At 39.6% G+C, this 26740-nt stretch overlaps 1 protein-coding gene across 13 annotated transcripts; it reads right to left on the reverse strand.

Moving 5' to 3' along the window:
- Positions 1 to 1069: 1069 nt before the first annotated feature.
- On the reverse strand, positions 1070 to 26517 carry LOC103151249 (transcription factor E2-alpha-like). Of its 13 annotated transcripts, none has more exons than XM_016681283.1 (22): positions 25976 to 26517; positions 21929 to 22025; positions 21471 to 21543; positions 16916 to 16989; positions 15814 to 15886; positions 15139 to 15179; positions 14424 to 14547; positions 14000 to 14052; positions 11545 to 11644; positions 11073 to 11206; positions 10819 to 10969; positions 9557 to 9615; positions 9331 to 9409; positions 8023 to 8109; positions 6625 to 6701; positions 6355 to 6528; positions 6132 to 6237; positions 5904 to 6036; positions 4865 to 4933; positions 3142 to 3377; positions 2661 to 2807; positions 1070 to 1626 (listed from the first exon to the last, which is right to left on the reverse strand). In XM_016681283.1, exons 2-21 carry the CDS (start codon positions 21980 to 21982, stop codon positions 2668 to 2670), a joined length of 2037 nt encoding a protein of 678 aa, XP_016536769.1. In that variant the 5' UTR covers positions 21983 to 22025; positions 25976 to 26517; the 3' UTR covers positions 1070 to 1626; positions 2661 to 2667. The 13 variants fall into 13 exon arrangements, with proteins under 13 accessions (XP_016536769.1, XP_016536771.1, XP_007571257.1 ...); XM_016681285.1 differs by having other exon boundaries at positions 4865 to 4936; positions 9331 to 9340; positions 25976 to 26516; XM_007571195.2 differs by having other exon boundaries at positions 4865 to 4936; positions 6355 to 6525; positions 25976 to 26516.
- Between the last annotated feature and the right edge of the window lie 223 nt (positions 26518 to 26740).

Here is a 26740-nt window from a genome sequence, read left to right on the forward strand (position 1 = left end):
GAAAAAGAGCCTGAAACAGCAACAGGATAAAGAAGCCAGTTTTTTTTTTCTCCGACAGATCAGGCACAATGCCCTGGAAAAGTATTTAGTCCCCTTGAACTTGTTCCCCGTTTTGTCACTCAGCAATCACAAACTTCAGGGTATTGTTTTTGGATTTTTATAGAATAGCAATGATAGTAGTGCAAATAGTCGATTTACAAAGGAAAATAGCAAAGCAGTCAGCCTCCACATGTAGGTCGGTATCGTCACTGGAAGTTACTTTTCACTGGTCTAACATGTATAGAGTCATATTTAATAAATTAAATAGTGTGTTGCGATAAGGCTCATTTGTCAGATTAAGAAAATTCATTAAGTCCACATTTCTGTGTTATTGCTTTTATTGCTCTGATGTAATATTCTGATCTAAAATGTCATGTTTTCATTAGCTATAAGTGGAAAATCACCATAATTAACATAAATAAAGGCTATAAATATATGAGTCTGTATCTATTGTGGGTTACTGAATAACTTGGGGAAAAAAAGAAATCTAATAAATGTATTGAAAGGGTCCATACATTACCAGCTGTAATATATAATAAAATATTGGTTTCAAAAGTGTAAAGTAGAAAACTGATATTTGAAATACTGTATTTCTTTTTTTTTTGTTGAATTTGTAGTAATATGATTGACTTTCCTTCATTTTTTTTTACTTTGTTATTCAAATCTGGCACATATTTTTATTTATTTTTCCTGTATGGTTATTAAATAATTTCCCAACTTAAATCACATTTAAAATTAGTATTAAAGTACTCAGTACCTAAGTAGCCTTTTTTTTTTTTTTTTACCAAATTACCAAATTTGGTTGACTACTTTTCACTTCAACTTAAATAAAAAAAAATATTGAAGTCATGCTTGGGAACAATATTTGGCAACTCTACCCAACTCTGGATATTTCTTGGAAAAAAAAATTCCAATTTCCTTTCGTCTCACGTAAAATCTCCACAAAATACAGTGAACGATGTGGTTCCAAAGTGACAAAATGTGAAGAAGTTCACAGGGTTTGAATGCTTCTGCAAGGCAGAGTATCTCCATTTTTTCTGTAGTTCAGCCATCGTGACCCAACACTGCACATGAGGTGTGATAAAGGCGTGATGAAACAGACTTTTGTTCAATCGTCAGATGTATAAGTCACCCCTCTCAACTTGTGAAGAATGTAAGACCTCTTTTTGACGGGAATACCAATAACTACTCAACAAGAAAAAGCTCAACTTCACTCAGAGCAATTGATCCAAAAGTGTTTTTTGATCCAAACAGGTTTTGCTCCCAATGTGTAAAGCAATTTTTGACAACGTCCTGCAAAAAAACACAAAGCCCAAACATTATCATAAGAGCATTTCTTTTTTGTCCATTATCCACTGTCTCCGAAAGCAGTGTGTTCAGTTCCAAGCACTGTCACGTAAAAGTCAATAAAGTTGTATTCTTTTACTGTATCCCGTGTGCTTCTTGTAATTGTTCTCATCGTCAGGAATGTGGCCACCTATTATTTTGTCAGTAATGAGGTGTTTGCATGATTATCACACACTGAGATGGACGACAATGATCGATAAGGCCACGTGTTTGTTCGTAGGGCTGGACAATCAACAGGAACTGGAAGAGAAAGGAGGGAAGACGGTTAACATTCAAAGAAAAAAACAGCAATAAGTAGGGATGATAATTCTCTCAAATAACCACGAATCCCACGGCAAGTAGGCTTAGATAAATTTCAAGTTTTAAAATTTTACCCAATCACTGTCACGTATTTAATGGACCAGTTAGTGCAATATTTGGAGAATCCGAGAGTATCTGGGAGGAAAGACCAGACTTTGCTATTTGTTTTCGAGCGGAGCTCCACAGGGAGGCAATGGCCAGGCTAATTCAGAGCAGTAATTAAGCCAAAACTTTACAAAAAATTTAAGATCAAAACATCTTTGTCTTTAAATATGTTCAACCCACAACTCCAAAAGCGGAATAGTTTTAGCTTCACCTAATTCAAATTCACGAGAGGAATTTTTGTTAACGTTTATTTTTTTATTTAAAAATTTAATTGAATTGTTCATTTATGACTCTTAATGTATTTCCGATAGTGTATAAAAGAGGCTTAATTGTTTACACTAGTTATCAAGTAATTGTCAGAATAATCGATAGACTAACTGATTACTAAAATAGTTGTTTGTTGCAGCTCTATGACGGTGTTGAGAAACCGCATACACGTGATACTGAAGGTTTTAAAGCACAGCTGTTCTTCCTCACACTTTATGTTTAACTGATAGAGTTCAATACCAGTTTAAGGTGTAGATGTACCAAAGTATTGGGGAGGTAAAATGAAAAAGCGAGCCAAAAAAGACCCACACGCCTCTATTATATCTCAAAAAACAATCCCCTTTTCATTTTGAACATAAACTCTCCTCTGACTGAAGCTCAGATTAACTTTAAAACCCATTTTGTAAGGCTGGCAGAGGCCAAAAGAAGCTGTGAAATGGTCCCAGTTTTTATTTCTGAATGAATGGAGCTCAGATTTGTCCAGATTACAGCATATCCGATAAAAAAATGCAAACTCAAGTGTTTTTCTACAGTCTCTCCCTCTCTCTCTTTTTTTTATTTTCAGGCTTTGAAAGACAGTAGTGAAGCTTCGGCAGACGTACCTGAGTATTACATATGGCTCACGGGGTTGTGCCCGTCCCCTCCCAGAGCAGGGTGACCCCCGCCCAGCTGCAGCTGGTGCTCCAGCCCTGGAACTTTCTCCTCCTCTCGCCTCTTGAGGCAGGCGGCTTTTGGGTTTAAATTACGCTCTAAAAAAGACAAGCGGAAAACAAACGTCAAACGAATATTCATCTCCAGGTTACAGAAATGGCAAAGTAAGCTTTTAAACACTTTGCGAGAGGGCGAGCAAGACAAAGGGATGGAAAGCGAGGCGAGCTGTGCAAGCATTTGGCAGAAAGCAGAGATTTACTTCTTTAAACGTTCTTCCTGTTCTCCTATGTTTGTGTGCTGCCAGAGAGCCGCAGAGAAGAGCCAAGTGAACACCAAGCGGTAAGTGGAGACAAAGTCGTACGAGTCCGGCTCTAGCGAGAGAAATCCAGCTGTCTAAAGTGGATCGCACCTGCTTGCACTCGGCTGACCTACCTCGCACCTGCTTCTCCAGGCTCAGGATGACCTGGACAGCCTGCTGCAGGATGACGAGCTTGGTCTGGGCCTTGTCGCTCTGCAGGTGGACCTGACACATCCTGCCCAGCTCTCTGAAGGCTTCGTTTATGTCGCGAACTCGCACTCTCTCCCTGGCATTGTTAGCTAGGCGGCGATCGCGCTCCCTCTGCTCCTTCTCCTCCGCAGTCAGGTTCTCGTCGGTCAAAGAGACGAGGCTGCAGCCGGGAGGAGAAGTAAGGGGTGGGGAGAGGGAGGGAGGGGTGGAGTGATTTTCATCTAGCAGTGCTTGGCAATTTATTTATTTATTTCCCCCCAGCCCCTCCACAACAACTGGTGAACAATCCCAAATCACAACCCTCCTGAAATCTGCTTGAACAATCTAAATTTGTAACTTCAATGAAGACTTTTCACCCTGTTTCAGTAATTGCTTTTCGTACTTGGAAGTGAATTAATCTGTGCAGGTCAGAGTGCTTCTAAGCTCTTGAGAAAAACCTGAAACATTTAAAGAAGACCTGAGTGGAGACGCACCATAGGTCCGCTGAAACATTTATGGACCTCTACTTTCTTTCTGGGTGCATTTTTGAGCAGTTTGAGAGCACGGCGCAATCAGGACAAAGTGATATCAAAACACAAGTCCTGAGCGTTAAGTTTGGTCATTAGGGTCCAGAATGGAAGCTGGGGGTCAGAGGGAAGATACGGACACCGAGTTATGAGAAAGACAGGAAGCGACACCATCTGCCAAATGCAATACACAGAAAGAGCTACAGCAGGTTAACTGTGTTAAACACATCAGCAGGCGACGTATTCATTCATTTCAAAGCGAGAGAGACGTCGGTCTTTGTTGCCGTCTGCAAACGGAAAGTGAGAGGAGGTAAAGCAAAAAACGTAAAGGGTTAGAAAAGAAGGAGAGGTTTAGCGTTCAAAAGGCCGAAGCGTGCAGAACAAAGAGTCCAAACATGAAGGAATGTTAATTCACAGCACACAGCTCGGCTTTGAGGCAACTAAGGCTAATTTGGTAAAAGGTTATAAAAAAATAAATAAATAAAAAAAAGACATTAAATTAAAATCACAGTTGTTCAAGTCAAGCATAACGAGCAATTGTGAAAGAAATGACTAGATGAAAGCATAAAAAGTGATTACTAAAGCCAAAAAAAAAAAAGTGAAGCAGACAGACAACCAAGCTGTGAGCGAGGCAGCGGAGTGAATTAAAAGCAACGACAGACCCGTTATGAGAAAATGGAAACCTTCAGGGTGAACAGGAGAATGGCCACGTCCTAAAACTGTGACACAGCTTTATTATTTTCTAATCCCCATTTTTTTTTTGTTTTTGTTTTTAGAACATTTTAGACTCCAGAACTTTAAAAATCCAAACAGCTCAGATATGTTTAGCAGATATAAATATAAGAATTAGCTCCCGATTCTTTTGCAAACCACGGTGGATCAACGTAGGAGAAGCTCAAGCTGTGTGCGAGTTTTAATCTGGGAAGAGGCCCCTCCCCCTCCGCTTCCTTTCTCTCTGGACACCCACTGACCTCGAACTTGCTGCTCCAGGTTGAGTATAACTGTAACGGCCTGTTGCAGAATGATCAATTTGGTTTGGGGTTTCTCATAGCTGAGGTGGAGCTGACACATGCGACCCAGCTCCTTAAAAGCCTCATTGATGTCCCGCACGCGCAGCCGCTCGCGGGCGTTGTTCGCCAACCTCCGTGCTTTCTCCCGCTCGGCCTTTATCTCCACCGGCAGGTCTTCGTCGTCATCCTCATCATCCAGACTACTGATGAGTCGGTGGCAGATAAGGAGGAAAGGAGACAATAATATGGGTATAGCTCATTTGGGCAAGGATCCCACATGCAGTTGTCAGGTGTTTATATCCACTTATCACAGGGACGACTGTCATCATTTTTGGGCTTTTATTGGTTTATCTGAACTGTTTTTTTTTTTTTTTAAATCAGGTTCTAACGATTGTACAATGTACATTTGACAAAATTTATGCAAAGAGGCTACAAACCACACCCTGGCTGATATTTTGACTTTTGGCCTTCAGTAAGCTGCAGAGAAACCACACACTTTATGTAGTCATCAGTCCTTGCGTATTACTGGTTGGACATTTGACCACTCTTCCTGGCAAAATTCATTCAAATTGGTTGGCTCCCTGGAACGGATCTCGCTTTTAATTGCAGTTTATCGTTTTTCGTGATGTAGGGCTGAAGTCAGGACCATCAGCTCAGTGTTTAGCCTGTGTTTGTGCCGGATGTGTTTCACATCACTGTCTTGTTTAACTTGCTTGTGAGCTGAAGTGAAGCAGAAGAATTTGGAGATTCTGCAATGAACTCAACCTTGTGAAACCAATTCCAGTCTTTAAAAATCACTAGTTATTTTCTTACTTGAAAAAAAAGATGGTTAAAATATAATTAAAAGCCCAAAATGTTTATGACATTCATGCCTCTAAAAAGTGCATGCAAACTTATGACCAGAGCTGTACCTTGCTAAGTAATTTTCCTAATTTGTGCTAGACGTTTAAGGGACTATCACAATAAAAAGCACCTCTAAACAATGGCTTGTTTTTAATCACATAACAGAAATCGAATTAGCTGGTAAAACACTCTAATTGCTATTATATTATCAACATTATGCCCGAAGAGTTGTCTAGCATATAATTATTTTTCTAATTCTGCTGCTGCAAATATTCTACTTCTATATAAATTAAAATAAACATTATGGTGCAGTTATGATTTGGACACCTTGTTCGAAGGCGAGCCTTCAGATCTTTTCTGTCGTCCTCTGACTTGTCTGTAATTGAGCAATTCTCATCGTCCTCTTTGTCTTCTCGCTTGATAGCTGTGCCGCCGGAACGATTCCCGCTTCCGGGCAGGCCTGCGCGCACACACACACAACAATAAGGTGCTAAGCAACACTTTTACTTATTTATGACCTAAAATAAAGATTGCAATGAGAGCAGAAAAATCCACCTGTAAATCCATCCTGCTGAGAGCCTAAATGAACAGATGCAGGGCCGTGATGCAAAACTCCTCCACTAGAGGGCAGACCAACTGAATCCTCAAGGTGGCTGGAAACCTGTAAAGCAGTTGTTTCTGTTAGTGCTGGCTTCAAAGCAGAATAATAAGTGATGTGGGCAGCATGACCCCCTCGGTGACCTGTGTATAGCATTTTAACTCTCTTCCTGAATCTCACCAGTCCTTGCAGGCGACTGGCCAATCCGAGAGCTGCACTGTTGAAGCCCGGTGCGATCCCTAACCCAGCCGACAACAGGCTGTGCATTTCAGCAAGTCCCGGCCCTCCCTGTCCGCTGGCGTGCCGCTGAAGGACATTGATGGCTTCGTCCAGACGGTCCTCCAGTTTACTCTGCTGGGGAGCGGGGAGAAGGGTAACACATGTAAGATTAAGCGTCTTATATGTAATCGCGCCCTGTTTTTACGTTAAACGTCACACAAAGTGGCTCACCATGGACTGAATTCCTCCCTCAAAGTTGGGTGACGGGGTGGCCTGGCCTGAGGACCGAGTCCACTGTGATGCAGAACCTTGAAAAAGAAAAACAAAAAACGGTAAGAAGGTTCATTCCTATAGATCAGACAAGTGTCTACAAGACAGGGAGGAGATTTATTAATGGAACGATTTGCTGTTAAAGTTCAGAAGCAAGGAAAGGCAATTTTATCTTTACAGGACGTTTTCAGCAACAATGAAATTCGCAGTGTTTCATATGATTAGAAGGAAAATGAAACAACAAACAAGCAGGAAGCATTACACTGCAGAGGCAAAGTAAGGGAAACAATAACAGGTTAAAATTTTATGACGTCCCAAATGTTATTAATCAATGTGGCTCTAAACAAATTCATCTTTAGCTCTGAGGATTCGTGCAATGATCGGGATTTTTAGATTTGAAGTGCATGATGAAAATAAATGAAGCGATTTGATCAAGATGATGTTGAGAGCCACAACAAATTTCCAGAGCTCTCAGTCAATTTATCTAATTTTGTGCAAATGCAAAAAGGCTATGATTAATCTTTGACAGATATTTCTATAGTGATCATACTTTAAATATGGAACATGAAAAAAAAAAAAAAAACAGGGAGCGGAAGAAAAACGCCAATAAATGAAGGAAGACAGGAAAGAAGGAATAAAAGAATGAATGACAGGAAAGAAGAAAATAATGATAAAGGAAGAAAGGAGCTAAATGAAAAAGATAAAGTAAGGACAGAAGGAGGAAAACAATGGATAAAGCAGTGATAAAAATAAGTAAGAAAAAACAGAAACTAAGATAGAAAAAGAAGAAAATAGTGAAATGAACCAAGGACAAAATTAAAGGGGATAAATAGCAGACAAATGGATGAATGGAGACAACTTTTAAACAGGAGGTATGGGAATAAAGTCTTGAAACACAAGATCTTCCCATACTCTACTTTTTCTATCTTTACCCAGTATAATAAAAAAAAAAAAGCATGAGTCATGTTCCACGTTTTTCCACATTGTGTAAAAACCCTGAAATGTGCTCATGCACACAATAAGCAGAAGTTTTATACTCGATCAGACTAAGGAGAGCCGGCCGGTTTTACATTTTACAGTCTGCGACTTTTACCTAAAGCATCACACAAAGAGCGAGCGTAGAAATCAGGACTATGTCAGTCAACCTGAAGAAACGGGCAGAAACGTCGTGACAGTCGTTTGCAGATGTGCTGCGTGAGCTCTTGTTCAGAGGCGGAAAGAAACAGACAAAGTTCGGGCCAGCAGTTATGAAAACTGAAGAAAGCAAAAGCGCGTAATCGGCCCTCAGACGTCCCAGATTGTGGCAGGTAGCCATCGGCTCAGAACGTCCAGACACCGCCAGGACCCTGGTACACCCACCTACAGTCTGGAGACGTCTGGTCGCACAAGCCAGAAAACATTCTTCTGACGTGGAAACAAAGCCAAGCTGACAGTGGGTGCTTTGGTCTAGCAAGTCAAAAAAAACAAAAAACAAAACTGAAACGCTCGCCTTGAACAGAAGGCCGTTTTGATTGACTACTGTCTGAAACAACAATGCAGCACTGAGGAGTGCATTGGCAAAGGCAGATTCGGTGAGGCCGTTTCCAAATTTGTCAACGTGCAGATTGAAAACGATCCAAACGGGGATTACAAACTGTGATTTCAGCCACCAGAAGAACAAAAGGTCGAGCTACAGATGGTATGAAAAGCATAAAGCTCTTATTACGGGATTACACGCGGAAACTGTCAAAATCTACGGATGAACTGCGGCAAACTCCTCCAAGATGCCAAAAAATAAATAAATAAGCTGCTTCCCAACACGTTTTGAAAACCGAGCAAGGAAAACAACCATTTCAGAGAAGTTCTCACTTATTGCCGTTATTGTTACCAAGTGATTCAATTTTGCAGTATGCCACTTTTTGTTATTAATAATAATAATAATTAAAAAAAAAGAAATTCAACACATCAATTTCCAGAAGCCACCCCAACACTTAATGGTTATTTTTGTAAATCTAAAACACATTTGTAAATACAACTTTGCGTTTTTCAGGCAATAGTTCAAATTATTTTCTTAACTTTTGCATCGTTTCACTACTTTGTTACCCCCCCCAGTCTTGTGACAGTACTTTATACACACAGGGTGTCATGAGTTAATGCTTGGATTGATTGAAGAGAAAAAAAGGGAAGTGACCCCACCTTGTTTTCATTTTTACTGTATTTTCCCTTCCTCTCTCGTAAGCTATATCAGGCTGGTGAGCGTACATGAAAGTTACACTGTGGGTGGAGTGGCTTTAAATAAACATGAAATCAAGAGAAATGCTGCTTTTCTGCTGTAAAAGTAGTTTTTTTTTTTTTTTTTGGAATAAGTTAGAATCATAGAGTGAATTTCTGATATTTTCTAAAAAAAATTTTTTTTACTACTTTGCTATTTCCATCTTATTTATTCACATTAAATAAATCTCCAATATCTGATAAGATGATTTGTTTCAGTAGTAGTTTTTGTTGCACAGTTGCTAAGTTCAGACTTTACTTATAAGCTTCTAACTTTGCACATGGTTGATGTATTAGATACATTTGGAACAGCATTTTACTGTCGCACAAACGCAAAACTTTAACTTGACATGTTTTCAGTCCGTTTTGCACCCAACATGTGGAGCTTCTTCTTCAGATTGCACGTTTTCCACTCACCTGACACAGCCTGTGGTGAACCGGAGGGAGTAGACGGCGACGGAGGGAAAGCGTTACTGTTGGGGTCTGAAGGATAAATCTGAACAAAGAAGTTCTGATTTTCACTCAAAATAAAAATGTGTATTACTTCCATTTATATTGCCTCAGAAAACAACAAATAATCTGTAGAGTCCTGTGTCACTAACAGTGTTACTTGATTATAAATATGTACTCTACAGCTACTTACTGATGCCAGGGCTTTTCCAATCTCGTCACCCGAACTTCCTGGTACAGCACCACGATTTGCTTCATAAATAAAAGCAGAAGATATTAATTGGTTTCGGTGTACAGCGTCTTGCAAAAGTATTCATACCTGTTGAACTTTTCCCACATTTTGTCATATTCTAACCACAGACTTTCATGTATTTTGTGGGAATTTTAGGTTGTAGTAGTGTGAAAATACGGCACAACTGTGAAGCGGATGGGAAAAAAAAGAACATGTAATTTGCTTTTGTTGTCTTTTTGTGGTTTAGCAATTAAAACCTTATAAAAGTGTGGCACGCAAATGTATTTAAATGCTTTAGAAAATGTTTCAGTCACTTTTTTTCTACATCTAGAAGCTGACATTTTCCTCTATCCTTCTTTGCATAATAGAACACGGTCAATTAGAATGGATGGAGAGCTCAAGTGGATTTAGGTCTGGATTTTGACTAGGCCACTCTAACGCTCGAACATGTTTCATTTTAAACCGTTTTCATCACAGCTCAGACATTTTAGGGTCGTTATCCTGCTGAAGGAGCCTCAGGTCTTTTTCAACCTTTAATCCCTGTTAAAGAAAAAAAAAAAAAAAAAACATCTCCCTCTGTGGCCAGATTTTGTAGAGGAGCTGGATTAATCAGCCTACTTGTGCTTTTCTCTTTGTATGTGTGTATCCTGTTTTGATTTGTCTTTCTGTGTCCTAAATAACACACATGTACGGTATATACTACTGTGCACAAGTGATTTTTGTTTTGTTTTGTTTTTCTTCTTGTTCTCCCATACTGTCCTTATATACTTTATTTTTATGAATAAGAAAAAAAACGACGGCATATGATCAGAGTACATTTCTGCTCTTTGGGTTGCAGACTGAAAAAAAAATGAAAGAAGAGCATCTCCACAGCATGATTCCACCACCACCGTGTGATGTGAAAGGAGCTTAAAAAACTTGAGACTGGAATGTAAAGTAAAACGCTACTGTCCCTCCCCCACTTGTTGCTGTAAACCGCAAGACAAGTTTTCAGCTGAAATTGAAATGAAAGGTGGCCCATTCAAATTACACTTCAAAGTTACGCATTATTTTGTGTTGGCCAATCAGAAAATCTAAATAAATTACTTCAAATCTTCCAGTCGTAATGTTATAAAATGTAAAAAGAATCAAGGGTTCTGACACTTAATTTGGTACCTATATAAATATATTAAAAACAAAATTACTCTGACATTTGAAGCTGAAATGGCACACAAATGACTTACCCATAATCGTTTCAGTGCCAGCGATGGGGGGTGTGTGGCTGGGGACTCCGAAGCTGCTGGAGCCTGCGTGGAAGCTGGTGGGATGAGCTCCGTTCACTTCGCTGCCATGCAGGGGGTAGTTCTGGGGTGAGAGGGGAAGGGGATGCCGCTTCTTAAAAGAGAACATCACATACAGCGTTAAGGACGCAGAAGCTTTAGTGGAGAAAAAAAAAGTAACAAAAATTAAGGAGGGGAAAAAAAAAAACTGAACACACCATTCTGTCTTGAGGGTTTATGGCAGTGAATGGACCGTGCTGGCCCAGATGGGGGGAGTTCCCCAACACGGCAGAGTATCCAGGCTGAATCATCGACCCGGCAGAGCCCCAAGGATCAGAGGGCGGGTGGGCATCTGTCAGGGGGAATCCAGCAGAGAAACATGGAAAATAAGGCAGAGCCACAACCAGACGCAGGAGAGAAGACAATGAAGGCCACATATGAGCCGTGTCATATCAGCGTGATGACTGTATTCAACCGTGATTCACCGTTTGACCCGCGGGGCTGTCGGTAGCCTACAACCACAGCACCTACGGCTCATCTGGACAATATCACAGTAAAGGAACCGACTCTCCCAGCTGTGCTGGCTTCAAAGGAAAATTCCAGGAAACTGCCGTCTTTGCCAGACTAAACTTTTCATCTAAACACAAAGAACTAGGAGAGACTCCAGAGGAAAATATTGTTTCAACTGACCTTGCATGTAGTACGCTGGTTGGTAGACATTTCCTGCTTTGGAGGCTGGGAAGCAAGTGGTGTCCCGATTAAAATCCTCTCCTGTGGCTGTGGGGTAAACCTACAAATAGAAAAGTGAAATGATGACCAAGTCTGACAGAGTGAGCTCGAACCACATGTTTCCATACGCTGTACAAATAGACAAATTACCCCAAATGATCAGACTAATGTTTCTCTCTTTTAGATTGCCCAAATAATTTATATCTGCTGAATGCCAGAGTAATTTCTACAAATCCAACAGCTTTCTTACATTTTTTCCTAATATGTACCAGAATTTCCTTTGAGCTGTTTAACTTGGTTCAAACTGTTTTGGTCTCCTTTCACAAGCTCATATCAACGACTTGCTGGAATTTTGTCCCATTCCTCCTGACAGAACCGGTGTCACTCAGTAAAGGAGCCTTTCTACGCTATTATTTTCTTTCCTCAAGATGCCATCTATTTTATGAAGTGCACCAGTTCCTCCTGTCGCAGGCCACCCCACAGCACGACGCTGCCACCACCATACTTCACAGTTGGGATGGTGTTCCCAGGCTTATTGACCCTTTTCATCCAAATGTAATGATGGTCATGATGGTCAAACGGCTCCACTTTAGCTTCATCAGACAGTAAAACTCGAAAAAATGAATGTTTTTGTCCTTTAGTGCATTTTTAAACCGTAACCTTGCTTTTTGTGTTGCTTTTGGAGCAATGGCTTTTGTCTCTCTGCGTTGCCTTTCAGCGATGTTGGTAAACAGAATGTGTTTCGCTGTGGATAGTGACACTGTCTCACCATCTTCAGCCAGCGTTTTCATAAGGTCAGCCCCTTTGTTCTAAGGATGATTCACAGATTTCAGACCAAAACTCATTCTCTTCTGGGACGCAGCCGTCTCCTTCGTGATTACTGAGATGACTGTTCATTCAAAAGGCATTTAGACTTATTTGTGATTATTTGAATGGACTGCACTTTCACATATTTGGGAATTGTAACTAAGAATGAACCAGACTTGTGCAGTTTCACTATTCCCTTTTTCAACTTGGCTGATTTTTTTTATTTTATTTTATTAATCCTTGATGTCACACAAGGTACCCGTGTTTTCGAGGTGTTCATTTAACTCAAATGTCGTGAATGAACATGTCAGAAGCTTACAAAACTATTATGTTATCATCTGGGTTTTCCCTGATTGCTTAAAGGGAGAATAATATCAGTTCTCTCTTTAAGAAAACCATTTTTAAAAAAATAGCAAATATAAGTAATTTTGGTCATCATAACTATATAATTCATTATTAGATAGTATAAAAAGTATTTTCGATATCGTGTAATATTGTTACAAAAGAAATACACTTTTTTGAGTTTGCATAAAATCTTTTTCGTAAAGCTTTTACTACAACACGCTTAGCTCCGTGTACGATCGAAATCTATTTCCTTTTGAAGCTGAAGTGCTACTCAGGCTAACATGGATTTTACTATCTGGATGAAATGACGTTTCTTTAGATTTGAAACTAAAGATGAGACAGTATGAAATGTAAAGAGCCAGACTCCTTTTCGAGCCCATAAACATATTTCAGTGTATTACGCTGTTAAAACACAGGCATGGAGTTCAATCTCCTTAACAAACAAAGTTTTGATCAATCAAATACAATCTTCATATTGAGGTGGGAATAAAGAAGCCACTGTTCTGTACCACCTCCGTCCAAAATGAGAAAATCAAGAAACCAAGTATGTCTGTAAAACTCTGATCATAGTAGGTCTGAAGTTTTCTTCTGTAATTTGATTAAACAGAGAAAAAAGGAAGAGGAAAAGAGAATGAAGAGGAGAAGAGGGAACAGGGAGATGCACTCCTAATTACTGAACCATCTGCCGAATCCTGGACAGCAGCCAACTCCGCTGGCAGCTGGGATGGAGGGATGGGGGAGGGCTGTTGTTTATGGTTGTAGAAGAGGAGAGAGAGCGAGGCTGTGCGAGGTGGGGCAGCGAGCAAGAAAAAAAAAAAGAGGAAACAGGGTGTCCATAGAGGGAAACATTGAGGGAGGGAAAGAAAGAGAGGGACCAAAAACCATCAACCCCCTCCAGCACAAAATCTCCTCGGCGATTTGATGAGTACACTTGGCAGAGAGGACGAAGTGTGGCCACAAAGCCAAGGGCCCACAAGTACAACATACTATAAATATATGCTGCAAATAAGTGACTGGGTGAATAAGTGGCTTGCCCCCACTGTTGCCTTTTGACTTTGGCGCTGAAGAAGCACAGATGTTCGACCTAAAAGGCCCGCGCCGCTCCTATTATACCGCCCGAGAGCCAGAGGAAGGGCTCCAGATGCAAAACTAAACGGGAACATTTTCGTTCGGCTTAAAAACTGAAACTTTTGGCATACATGGAATCAACGTTACAGACCGAGGTGTAGCACAGGGGGAAGGTTTTCTGGAGGTGTCTACTTACTGAGGAGGGCAGGCCAGGAGGAACCTTGCGGATCTTTTTTGGCTGCGGATTTGCTGGGAAAAAGACAGAAAGGAAACCTCATAAAAATGAAAAGATTGATATCTAAAGACAAAGCCACTACACAATACGTAATAAAGGTTTTCCTTTTAGACCTATCAGCCTTTGTGCAGCCTCATAATTCCTGCACAACCAGAAAAAAGTTCTGTGTAGTTCTGTGTACTGAGCAGGAGGTAATGCTACTTTCTCCACCAAATAAGAAGGAAGAACTCAAAACCACGTTTTAACACTTACAATAGAAGTGGTGGAACCCACAGATGTAAATATAGATCAGAACGGAGACATCATTTGTAAAACAAAAACCAGAGGAGACAAACGTACGTCTGATGAAAAGAAAAAAAAAAAATGCACATGCCTTCATTCTTACCAGTGAGGTCCTGTGCGGGTCTCTTCCTCTCATAGGATGAATAAAACTGGGAATTGGACTTGGCAGAAGGCGGAGAGAGGCTATCAGGACTGGGCAGGGGTATCTCACTTGGCATAAAACCAGGCTACAGACGGTTTAAAGAGAAGAGAGGCAAAAGCCCGTTCAAACAGCAGTATGAACATGTAGAGAAAATTAAGGTTATCATTGATATGTATCTGTCTTAAAAATAACCTGTTTGTTGTTATAAACTGAGAGCTCAGTTGATTTCTGGACTTAGACGTGAAGGACAGCTTTAATTGTTAGAGTAGATTAGTACTCAGAGATAAAATCAAGACTATATCACAGCAAATTGGAAGGTGAGGAAGTTCTGAGTCTGGTCCAAATGATATTTTTTTTTATCACAGATGCAAAATATATATATTTATTTTTAACATCTTTGGCTTAATTACTGCACTGACTATGTTGCTTTGCAGCAAATTGCCTTTTTTTGAGCCTCTGTATTCCAGTTAACAATTAATCAGTTACTAAATTCTTTGACAACTATTTCAATAATCGTTTAATCACGATTAATCCGATTAATAATTGCAGCCCTATTTGTATCCACAAATCCATTGCGACAGTGGTATGCTTGCATGAATTTATTTTTGTGTTAATCTGCAGGTTTCCCTTTGTCACGTTGTTGCTGGTATGACTTTATTTTCTTTGAAAGACTCACCTGCGTCCCAAATGATGAGTATGACCCTCGTTCAGCTTTCCCTGTTAAAATAAAGAAAAAGATTTGAGGATCGTTAAAAGGCAAATGTTATGTATGTAATCACACTGCCCTGTCATTCATCGCATTTGCAAGGTGAATGTATATGCTGCAGTGTTTAAATGAACCAAATAGACTCATTACAAATGCTCCAGGGGCAATTGTATCCAAACTCTGCCCCCTCCGCTGACAGTTAAACAGAGAAGCGCTATAGTCCACTGTTTTCCCCAGGGAGAGCCCTGTTTGTGCATGGGTGCCCTCCCTTTACACCCCCCACCCCTCCCATAGCGAACACACACAAACAAAGCCCTCCTCCACATCCTCCCCGTTTGCCCTGCTCCCCCTCATCCTGAAACATGCGCTGCCCTAAACTGCCACATGAGTGCCGGACTTGTGAATGGCTGCTCTGAAAAACAAACTGCTTGTTGTTCTGTTCAGTCACACTGTGCATTGATGTACGAGTCTGAGTGCCAGTTAACACATTCCTCCATCACTTAGTCCGACACTGACAATTTTTTTTTTACCAATTTGCAAAAATGAAAAAAAAATAAATAAATAAATTTAAAAAAATAGAAGGGATGATTTGAAAGTGGTGATGTCTGTGCTTCGAGAGCTCAGATTGAATTAAAATCTTCTTACCAGCAATGCCTGGTCCAAATACGGGGGTAGAGGCCAGACTTTCTCTCTCACTGTAAAGGCCCTCTTCGAAAACCTGAGAGAAAGAGACGGAATAACACTTCATTCGTAGTTGCATCAAAAATAAGCAGATGGCATCGTTTGATTTTCAGTTAATCTGCATCAAAATGCAACAACATAATATATTAATTATAAGACTAATTGGATTAATTGGATTCATCGTGATTAATTGATTATTGAAATAATCGTCAACGAATCTAGGACTTGATTAATCGTTAACTGGATTTCACAGACTCAATGAAAGGACATTTGCAGAAGAACATGAAGTCAAATATATATAAACATATTCATTTGCATTAAAGATGTTTTTTAAATCCTTTGTAAATATGTTCCGCCTAGAACTCCTCATGTGGCATAGTTATAGTTTGACAATTTTCAAATTCTGTAAAAAAATAAAATAAAATACATTTTCTCTCAAGCACCTTTTGATATTTTACAATTCTGAATTGGTTAATGCAAAAATTAATCATTTTGATCAAGCATACACTAAAAGAAGGCTGTGTTATTGCACTGTTGGCAATAAAATGTTTATTTTGTTATTTTAAAAAATGCATTGAATTATTTGTTCATTTGCATATTTTAATATTATTTCTAATATTGTGTAAAAAAAAAAGGCTTAAGTGGTTAAATGAAACATCTACACAATGTGATAATCTTTTTATGCAATTAATTGTATGAATAATTGGTTACTAAAATAATTGTTAGTTGCGGCCCCGAATTTTACTATTTAACTTTAAGCACGAATGTAATATTACTGCATACTTTCAAAGTCACCTGCTATTATTTTAATAAGTTTTTTTCTATGTTTTCAATCAACATGTAATTGGAAAATAACAAATTACACTCTTGTTTAAGCCCAGGAAGGCAGGTCACAACCCAGCATTAATCATCGGCAGCACTGGTAATGCATAAGTGGTCAAATCTAGAGCACTTCATAATGTTGCAGTCTGTGTGTAAAAGAGGTATAAAGCAATAAATCACGCAACACGTGAAGAATAACACAACATCTGCTGCACTCTACGGCCGAGGCTAAAATAAATCATACCCTTCCCTGGTTGAAAGATGGACTAGTCTGCTCCCCTGGTCCCCACGGACTGGACCCTCTCCTCTCATCTACACCTGTTGGGACAAAAAAAAAAAAAAACTCCGTTAGCCAAAAGGTAACAGCATTATGATAACAGATTTATGTCCCCGTCTTGCAACAAATGTGTCACTTGAGAAAGTGACGACTTGCTTTGATACAGGTTTTTCAGGCTCCTTAATGCAACCTACATTGAGAAACTTCAAAGCTCACAGAGCGAGACAGCACTGTGACGGCGCTGTCACATAGTCTGGATTTTGAGCTGTAGGAAGTTTGAATAATTAACACCCAGTACGAGGCTTCCAGAATCATCCTCGACATTCCTCGGTCTCCCACACTCCACTCCTTTACGCTTTTTCCATGGCAACACTCATTCATAGCCCATTTGTTCCCACACGCTTAGGCCCACACCTTCACCTTAGCGCGAGGCTCACCGTCCAAACTCACACGGCTGGCATGTGCCATCGCTGGCCGGAGCAGCTTTAAGGAAGGGATGTTAAAGATTTGTGGAGCAGAAATCTCTGCCCAATCCCCTCGCTCTCAAATCTCCTCTCGTACTGCAACACAGCATCTCTTGGGGAAATCTGAAGTTTAATTGCACTCGTATTTGCATAATTGTGCATATTAATGAGGCTGAGCCCTATGAATATTCATATTTTTGTTTTGTTGTCTAATTAAAAAGCTAAGGGGGGAAGGGGGGTGCGAGAATCCTGACAGGATCAGCAGTAGAACAGAATAATGGCTCCATAGTGCCAAAAGCAGCTAGATTGCAGTGACAAGTGTGAGCTACACGACACCAGCGGAATAAGAGATGAAGGAGGCAATTTCACGTCCCCTCTCCATGTCTGACTGCCGCTCTGCCTGTCAATCAAAGCAAAACTTACACGTTAGACATTTTAGCGTGTTGTCATCAGCAAGCACCTTCAATCAAAAAAAAAAAAAACAAACAAAAAAAAAACACCAACAACTTCTGATATGTTTTAGATTTGAAACTTTCTCTGCTTGAGTTAAACACATGAACAGCAACCAGATGGAAGTAAATATCGTTCTACTCATCGGGCGTTCTACTGTCGGCATCAACATCGGCATCGGCCGATGTTGATGCCGATACTTTGTGCATCCCCAACAACCCAAGATGCATCAACAACAAGCAACAGTTAGATACAATTCAATTCATTCGCCAACCAAGATTTACTCTAATCCTAGTTTTTGACTCAATAAAATACAATCTGACGCTATTTACCATAACACATCAAGATGAACCAAGTGAATAGCGCTTTTTGAGTGTTTGAGAGCAAAGTTTATTAAAAAAATAAAAACTTCTTTAGCAAGTAGACTTGTGTCATAATTCTACAATAACCCCAATTTCAGTATGGAAATTTTAACTACTCAGCATTAGGCGGGTTAGATTAACAACAAAAACACTTGTTAAAATCGTAAAGAAGTGTGTTTACATCTGCTCATACTTGTGAATGGTTTCACTCAGAGACATTTAAAGGAGGGTGTAACTGTGAAATAACAATTCAGATAGTAAAATTACTTAACACTACAGGGACAATTTGAAAAAAAAGAGACTAAAATAATCCAACAATAATGGCAGAACATTTTGCTGCCGATTAGGATAGTGGACATTAAAAACTGCATGTTTTTTTTAAAGCGTGTTTAATTCAAATCACAGACAATAAGACATTTAGTCAGGAACATGTTGATCTACATTATCACGATGAGCCACTGGACTCATTATAAAACCCTAGAGTCAGTCACAGCTACAATTTTTATTTGAACAAATCAGATTATAGTCCAAGGTTTCGTCCAAAAACTGCAGCTACTCTTGGCTTCTTTGCGGTTACACTTGCGCTGTGCATACTGCAGAATGAATCTCAGTCAGCTGAACCTAAAAAATGTTCCTACACTTTTCACCAAATCTTTCCACATCAAGATTTCTTACAATGCTTCAATTCATTTAGTTTAATGAGTGAATATTGATTCCTACAGCAGCTACAGCAGACCATACTGCTGATTGCTAGTGAAGCATGACACTAATATTGATTTCGAACATACTAAGTTTCATTAGTCCTACAGAACGCCATGCCAAAATCACAAATATCAGCTCAGACAGGCTACAATATCTATAAGCAGGAAAAGGAATAAGAGGGTGAGTAACAGAAAAATTCTCCCGAGAACCCCAATGCACTTTTCCTCCCAGCATGCAACACCCCTTTAAGGTTGGCTGGTCTATAATTACACAGCACAGACAGAGCTATCGGAAACAGACAGACAGCCTGAGTCACCGACTTCGTGAGCGAAACGCAGGCAGATATATTGACCAAACATGCAGGCATGTCCTGGTTTTTACTGGAACGCTGCCCCAGGCCAACTACAACCGAGCGCTCCGTTTGTCTGCGCGACTTCTTCCTTTCCCTGGAAAAGTGAGTCACGCAGACACAAAGCGTGATGTCAGATACGATCTCAAGAGAGAAAACACTGTTAATGAAATAATGAACAATGTACAATGACACAGGGCTGACTTTTTAAACCTGTTAGTCACAGGAGACTTCCTAAGTGCAGGACAATGTGACATACTATCCTTTAAACGCACGCAGCTTACATTCGACTGTTCTCCAGCGATAGTTTGGATCTTTTTTTTCTTTTTTCTTTTTTACAATTTTTACAATAATAAGCAGCGGATCGTCAGACTTTACACAACAGACCTTCATGTAACTTTCCCACCTGAGTTTTTCAAATTCAGTTTCACATCTGCTTGAAACAAGGAACCTTTTCATGCAAATTTATATCACAAGCCAGTCAGAATTTCTACCCATACCACCCTAAAAATACACGTTAGGAGTCTCGGTTTCTTGTGAACTAAAAAAATGAAAGCACACGCAAAAAAAAAAAAGAAAAAGAAAAACAGTGGACTGGATTGAACAGATATGAAAATCACTGACAGCTCAGAACAAGAGCACAAAAACACATGGTAAAGTTTCACATTTAAACCATATGAATTGTGAGGGGAAAAAAAACATGTAAATGACTCTACTTTAGAGCCATATGGAAACTTTTAAACCCATCAGGTGTCTCTCATGGTGCCATGTGGGCAGGTATGAGACTAATGAGGAATGATGATGACCTCACGTAGTAGGACAGTTTCATGGCATCACCACACAGTAAAGCCCAAAAATATTCATAACTCTGGCCCATATCCAACTTTTTTCCAACCAAGAAGGAAATTAGACATTCATCTCATAATAAATAATAAAACAATGTAGAATCAGTTTAGAAAAATTAATGAATCTGTTTTTAATTTAGATTTTATTTTATTTTTTTAAACTTTCATGTTAAAAATTACTTTACTTTTCACAAATGTTTGTGGTTTTGAAAGGGTAACTTTAAAAAAAAAAATCCTTGGCATACCTTGGCAGCAGTAACCAGCCCACGCTTAATTCAGTATGTGTGTAAGACTAATGACTGTTACATAATTACTCATCAGGAATCAAGAGTTTGGAGCTTTGATATTAGACATCAAACAGCACAGCTCATTTCAGTGCCAGGGGTGTGTGCCTAGGGTGTCTGGATTTCCGCTGAGCCTCTTATATCCTCTGCTAAAACAACTCCCTAATTTGAGCTAAGTAGCTAAAAGTCACTTTATAATTTTCTTTTGTTGGGTGCATTTACTTATTTTATTGCTGCAAAAGGTCCGACTCTGAGGTAAGCACTAAAAATAAACAAGTTGTTCAAACTCTTGAACAAGAGTCTCAGGAATACCTGCTAAGCTCAGTTCAGGCATTTCAGATGCAGAAATGAGGAGCGACCTGTTCGAATAGCTCAAAGAGCCCTGGTACGGTTCCTGTGGGCCGTAGGTGCCTCATGAGAAGCCGTTAGGATTGATAACATCTACATGCCTCGTTTGTAAGAGCGCGCCCGATCCTTACAGAAGAACAACACAAGTGGCTTTCTTGTGAGTAGATGAAACAGAGCCCCTGAAAACCCCACCCAGCAACCGAACGTGCCGTCTTTGATCTTCCCCTTGAATATCGCGTTGCTCTCTGATGCTTGTTGAAAGACTTAATGCACCTCCAAAAAACACAATGGTAGCAGAGAACTTTGTTTTGTCTGCGACTATTGGGTCTGGTAGAGCAGGGAAACGGCGCCTGGGGTCGGCATATAAAACTCCAGCAGACATACAAAAGCACCACCATCCGATTTTTGGAGTGTCCTGGTTATTATTTGACAACATTGACGTTGCATGCATGCTTTAATCGCTAATATGAGGGTTGGATTTGTGCATCTGATGATGAATTCTCAATTTATGAAAACTAAAACAAGGAAACGGGAACAATGTATTATTCTATTACAACTGGAAAGAAAGCAAGAGAGTAAAAATGAGGTAGTGAGACTGGAGATGGGCTCTAATAGATTTATTTTTAGAAAGTCACAGAAGCATTACCAAGCAATACGGCCACTGACTACAGGTGAAGGAAAGGCAAACAAACCGTCTCTTTTGTGTATTATCTCTTACCGGGACCTCCAAACTGGCTGCTGGCGAGAGTAGTCGGCCCATTCTTTCCATTCGAAACTGGAGGTTCAAACATCTGAAAGGAGAGCAATAAATCAGTAAAAACCACGGCAAGGCAATAAAACATTTGAATGTTCCCTCGACGTTTATGCAAACGTTGATCAGAGCGTAATCCAAACTGTCCTACGTGCTTTTGCGAACAACTGCAATAAACACAGGGCAACCCGAGTCTTTCAGCTATGATTTGTGACAAAACAATAAATAAATAAGTTGAGCCAAGACAAACAGAGCTTTATATATATAAAAAAAAAAAAAAAGCATGGCTGCTTAAACACATTTCTTCCTCATTGAGAATGAATCTCATTCATTCCCATTTCGAGGTACTCGTCACCAGGTTTGGTGCTTATTGTTAAAATGAAATGGATTACGAAGGCAACAATGAGGCTTAGCAGGGGCCTTACCGCACTAAAATCCAGCAAGTCGCTCAGCTCCTTGTCGTTTTCCACTGTAGCCATTCTCTGATGCTGTTCACTGGGCCTTTACAGTCTCAGCTACAGACTACAAGGACAAGCACAAACAACACGACGTCATTTTGCGTCAGTAACTCGATACTGGTTACATTAAATGCATTGATTAAGATTACCGTTTTCTGCACTGTGTATTTTAGTGTAGAGAGCTGTGTAAACGCTGCATTCCTCCTTCAAAACATCAGCCATGCTGACAACAGCAAATGTCGTTTAATCTTTAAATGGAATATTAAAATCGAGCTTCGTTAGAAGAAAGATGAACAACGCCCGATTATTTGCTATCACTAATTCCCAAAGAGGATCGAATTCTCCCTGTGCCGCGCAGCTGGAAATGCTAAAGGTGGATCGCCAAAAAAAAAAGAAAAAGAAATCATTCAGTTCATTTAAAGCAACTGGTTTCAAACTCGGCTAAAAACAAACGTGTGAGGCCAGCCCCAAACAACAACAATGTCAGTAAAGACAGATTAATCGTTGCCATGTCTCTGCTCAGAAAATAAGAACTGACGCACAAGCAATTCCATTTATACAGCTATTTCCATATGTGAGTTGGTCTGCTACGCTAACTGACTTTTACACAAATACATTAAGGAAGAAAAAAAAAACACAACTACTTAATGAATGAGGAAGCTTTTAATTGTGGTTAAAAAAAAGATACAAAAAATAAGTTCTCACAAGTCAATCCCTCTGAAGATGATTAATAAATGAGTGGATAAAGTTTGTATTGCTTCACACGGCCTTTCGTCCATCAGAATAATTTATGTATGTTAATAAGATTTGGTTTTAGTCACTAAATTTATAAATCTTTGATTTATAAATCAAAGATTTATAAATCAAATAAATCTTTGAATTATTTCAAAAAAATTAATTATTTTTTTTGTGGCAGAAAAAACATATGAATTTATTTACTTGAATGATCTTAGCTTTATGTCTGTTTAATAATAAAAAAAAAACATATATTCATATTAAACGTACAAAAGGACACTGTGCATAGTTTGTTTAAGGGCGTTTTGTTTTCATAAGAAATCATAAATATCTTATCTGATTATTTCAGGACTAAAACAATCAAATACCGGACTAATCAACTAACCAATATCTGCATCCCCGCTTTAAACTGAACTATCTTTATACCCTCACATCCGACAATTTAGTCAGAGTTCTGATCAAGTAGTGAGAAAAGTAAAACCAGTTCTAAAAGTAGCCCACATCAAACCATGGTTCAGCCACAGGCCACGCTGCATTTGGTTTTTAGTCAGCCCCTGGACTTGGGTGCTGACTCCACATCAAAACCCAACTGTGTTTTTAGCATCTCTGTGCACTGAAGTCTACAGAGTGATAACACAGCATGCTGGAATCCTAAAGTGGCAATTTATGGCCAGCCAACATCAACACAAATGTTCCATGTGACTAAAAAAAAAAAAAAAAAAACATCTTTTAAAACTACAATTATGGATTTGGTTTGAGGAAAAAAAAAGAGGGTTTTGATGTTCTCTTAGGTCATAACCAATTATTAAATATGAACTTAATTGTTTTAACTAATGGAGAGTTTTGAGTTTATTGTTGCATTGGAGCTTTTGACCATTTGAGAAACATGATCGCTTTGGTTCAGTGGCTTTTCCTGAAATATATTACAAAATTTGTACATTTTTTTTTTTGTATTAAGAATATGAACTATTTTTTTAATTATGCAAAAAAAAAATCAATAATGTAATGAAGTGTCCTAGTTAAGTTCTCTTTTAGATTGTTAGGCGCAACTCTTTCATTGTAAGCTGTCTAGCTAAAAGAGTGGAAGAGAAAAAGCAGAATGCTACAACAATCATCGCATTACGGTTAGAGATTTGTGACCTATTAAACTTCCTGTGCTTTCCAGACGTAACTGATGTGACTCCAAAAATACCACCTGAATAACTCATTTATTTTTATGGCCTCGCCGACGAGCTGCGTTTTAAAATAAAATAATCACAAGGGAACAGCATATAGGCTTCCTACAAACCTCCATTCAGTCCCCAAATGAATTTATTATAATGATTATTATTATTATTTATCAATCAGTTTTGTTTAACAATATCCGGGACAATTGTGAACAAATAAAATTTTTAACTAGTGAGGTTTAGTGAGCTGCATGCTCCAGAAATCATGAAATGACATGATGCAGAAGTTTTCCTCCTCTTTTATTGCTTTTTGGCTGTTCCAAAAAATGTGTACAAAATCAAGACTTTTAAAATCTGGACAGGATTATCCCACACCAAATGGAGATTCTTTAAATTAGGAGGTGGTCAGTATTTAGTTACTGACCTCCTCTCTCCCCCCCCAAAAGAGAAATATATATCAGAGTTCAAGGCTTTGCTTGAGTGGCATCTAAATCAGGCTCAGTGTGACAACCATATATATATATATATATATATCACAGTAAGGATTGTTATTTTTGATCTATGAACTATTTTGCCACTATTGATTCGATGAGCTCTTCAATATTATTTAATTCAGTAATTGTCTAACGGGTAGCAGAGTGGTTACAGTGCCAAATACAACTATTGTAATGAAGTGGCCTATCTGATATTGAACGACTTTTTCTGGCCATTTGCAGCGATACATTTACAGCCAACAGACGGGAAAAAAAACAACACAAAATATCTATATTTCTTGCTCTTATTATGTATGTAAATACTTGTGTCTCTTGGCATGTCATTGGGGTTACAAACCAATTTATGTTGCAAATTATAGAGAGGGATTTGGGAGGAGATAAACAAGAAGTGATGTGATGAATATTAATAAGTTGTGGAGAAAGGGTGAGATTTTATGCACTCGCCCTTTCTTCTCCTTAACGTCATCATTGTATAGTAACTGCTCTGCTTTCTCTGCATTAGCATGTCTAAAATGAATAAACACTGCAGCGGTGTAACGACCAAGAGGCTGTAAATAGGGGTGCATGCGCGGAATGCGACCAAAGAACAATACGCTGACAGCACATAATCTAGCAATTTCTGTCTCTCAGCAAGCCGAGGTCAAAATGGGGGATAAGTGCTTAGCCCCTCCTAACAAATGGAAGTTGCATTACGCTTGTCTTGAGCACCCCCACCTTTTGGCCAGCGGCGTTTGGGGGAAAGTTACATGGCAGAAATAGCTGCAGAAAACAAGAGCTCCTGGCTGGCGTCAGAAAACACGGATCCAGGCTGTTCAGTGTTCACCGGAGTTTAAATGTCTTCACCTACGGGCCTGGAAATGCTGCGGGACGTTTAAAAGGATCTGAGGGGGGGGGGAAAAAAACCAAAAAAAAAACCTGTTGCCTGCCCTCTCACATCGAGATGAGCACAAAGACTGAGTCCACAAAAAGTTTAATGAATATTAATCGATTGTAATAAACCACTTCACTTTTTATTATTACAATTATATTTTACTGTAGCTAGTTTACAAGTGTGTGGGAATTACAAAGTACTGCATTAAGAGCTGCAAGCGACGGTTATAACGGTAGAAGGCTGGGTGGAAGAGAAGGGGAAAATACCCAAGTTATTTTCTGCTGTTATTTTTACACTATGCGCTTATTTAACAGCGATTTTGGGCACAATTGAATATTAAACGTAACTGAACGTAAAACAGGCTCGCGTTGGTCATAAACGCAACATGAGTGATATAAAAAGAAGTCAACGGCTTGCGTTCAAACGCAAACCCACATATAAGTGCCGAGACCCCAGGGGAGCTAACTCACTCCGGTAATATGCTAATAACGTTATAGCTCACAGAAGTGAACAAAGAAGTGTTTTCCATCACACCCAGGACTGCTAAATGCTGTGTAACCACACAGTGGACCTCGGTGAGACCGAAAGAAGGGAGGAAAATCCAACACCCCGCTTTTCTTTTCCCCGGCTGTAGCCCTCCAACAACTTAATCGCTGCGCTTAAAACTTAGTTATTACCCAGAAATCAACGTAACAATACAACTCCAGCTTCGCATGAATGAGTTTGTTTTGAATACGTTCACATTTACCTGGAGTCAGCAGTGTAGCATCCAGCAGCGAGTAGGGATACGACAATATATAAGAGAGGAAAAACAAAGTTAGGGATAGAATCCTTCTCCTGTGGTCCCGGTCCGTGGGCTTGATGAAGCGCAGGAAAGACAATATAAAACGCTCCTTTGTTGTCTCGCCTCGTTGTTTGTCTTCGCTATGAAGCCGACCTCGCGTCTTTAACGCGGACCATAACTCTTGCGGTACTCTGTTTCCTTTCACTTGGAGAAACTGCAATCATTTCTTTTCCCAAGTAGACATTTTCACAGCCTCCACATTGTCGGTTCCAATGGAATATCACTCCGCAGCGCACAACCTACGGGAGGACATGGGCGCTGAAACATCAGCGGTGTCAGGTTTCAAATAAGGAGAAGAATCCAAATCAGGCAGCTTTTGACAGTTTACGTTTATGCGCAGCGTTTAACAGACGCGCCGTAAAATGTCAAGGCTCTAAAATCGTGAGCGAGACACAAAATGGCCCAGCCACAAATTTAGGGGATCTACGTCAACTCGCGGATGAGGACAACAGAGTACGCGACCGCAAGATGGAACGATAATATCGTGAGGGAGGACCAATAGGATGCCGCGAAATTTTGATTGACGTGCAGGACGTCCAAATATATTCCAGCGTCACTCTCAAGTGCGGTGTCAATTTGCCAAAGGGTTTTGTAGCGTTCTAGTGTTCTTGCAGGCTTTGCTACGAAGTAAAAAAAAATCATAACACTTAGACAAGACACGAGGGTTGG

Source organism: Poecilia formosa, unplaced genomic scaffold (assembly GCF_000485575.1).
Source record: "Poecilia formosa unplaced genomic scaffold, Poecilia_formosa-5.1.2 Scaffold275, whole genome shotgun sequence".
In the NCBI taxonomy this organism is placed as follows: Eukaryota; Metazoa; Chordata; class Actinopteri; order Cyprinodontiformes; family Poeciliidae; genus Poecilia; species Poecilia formosa.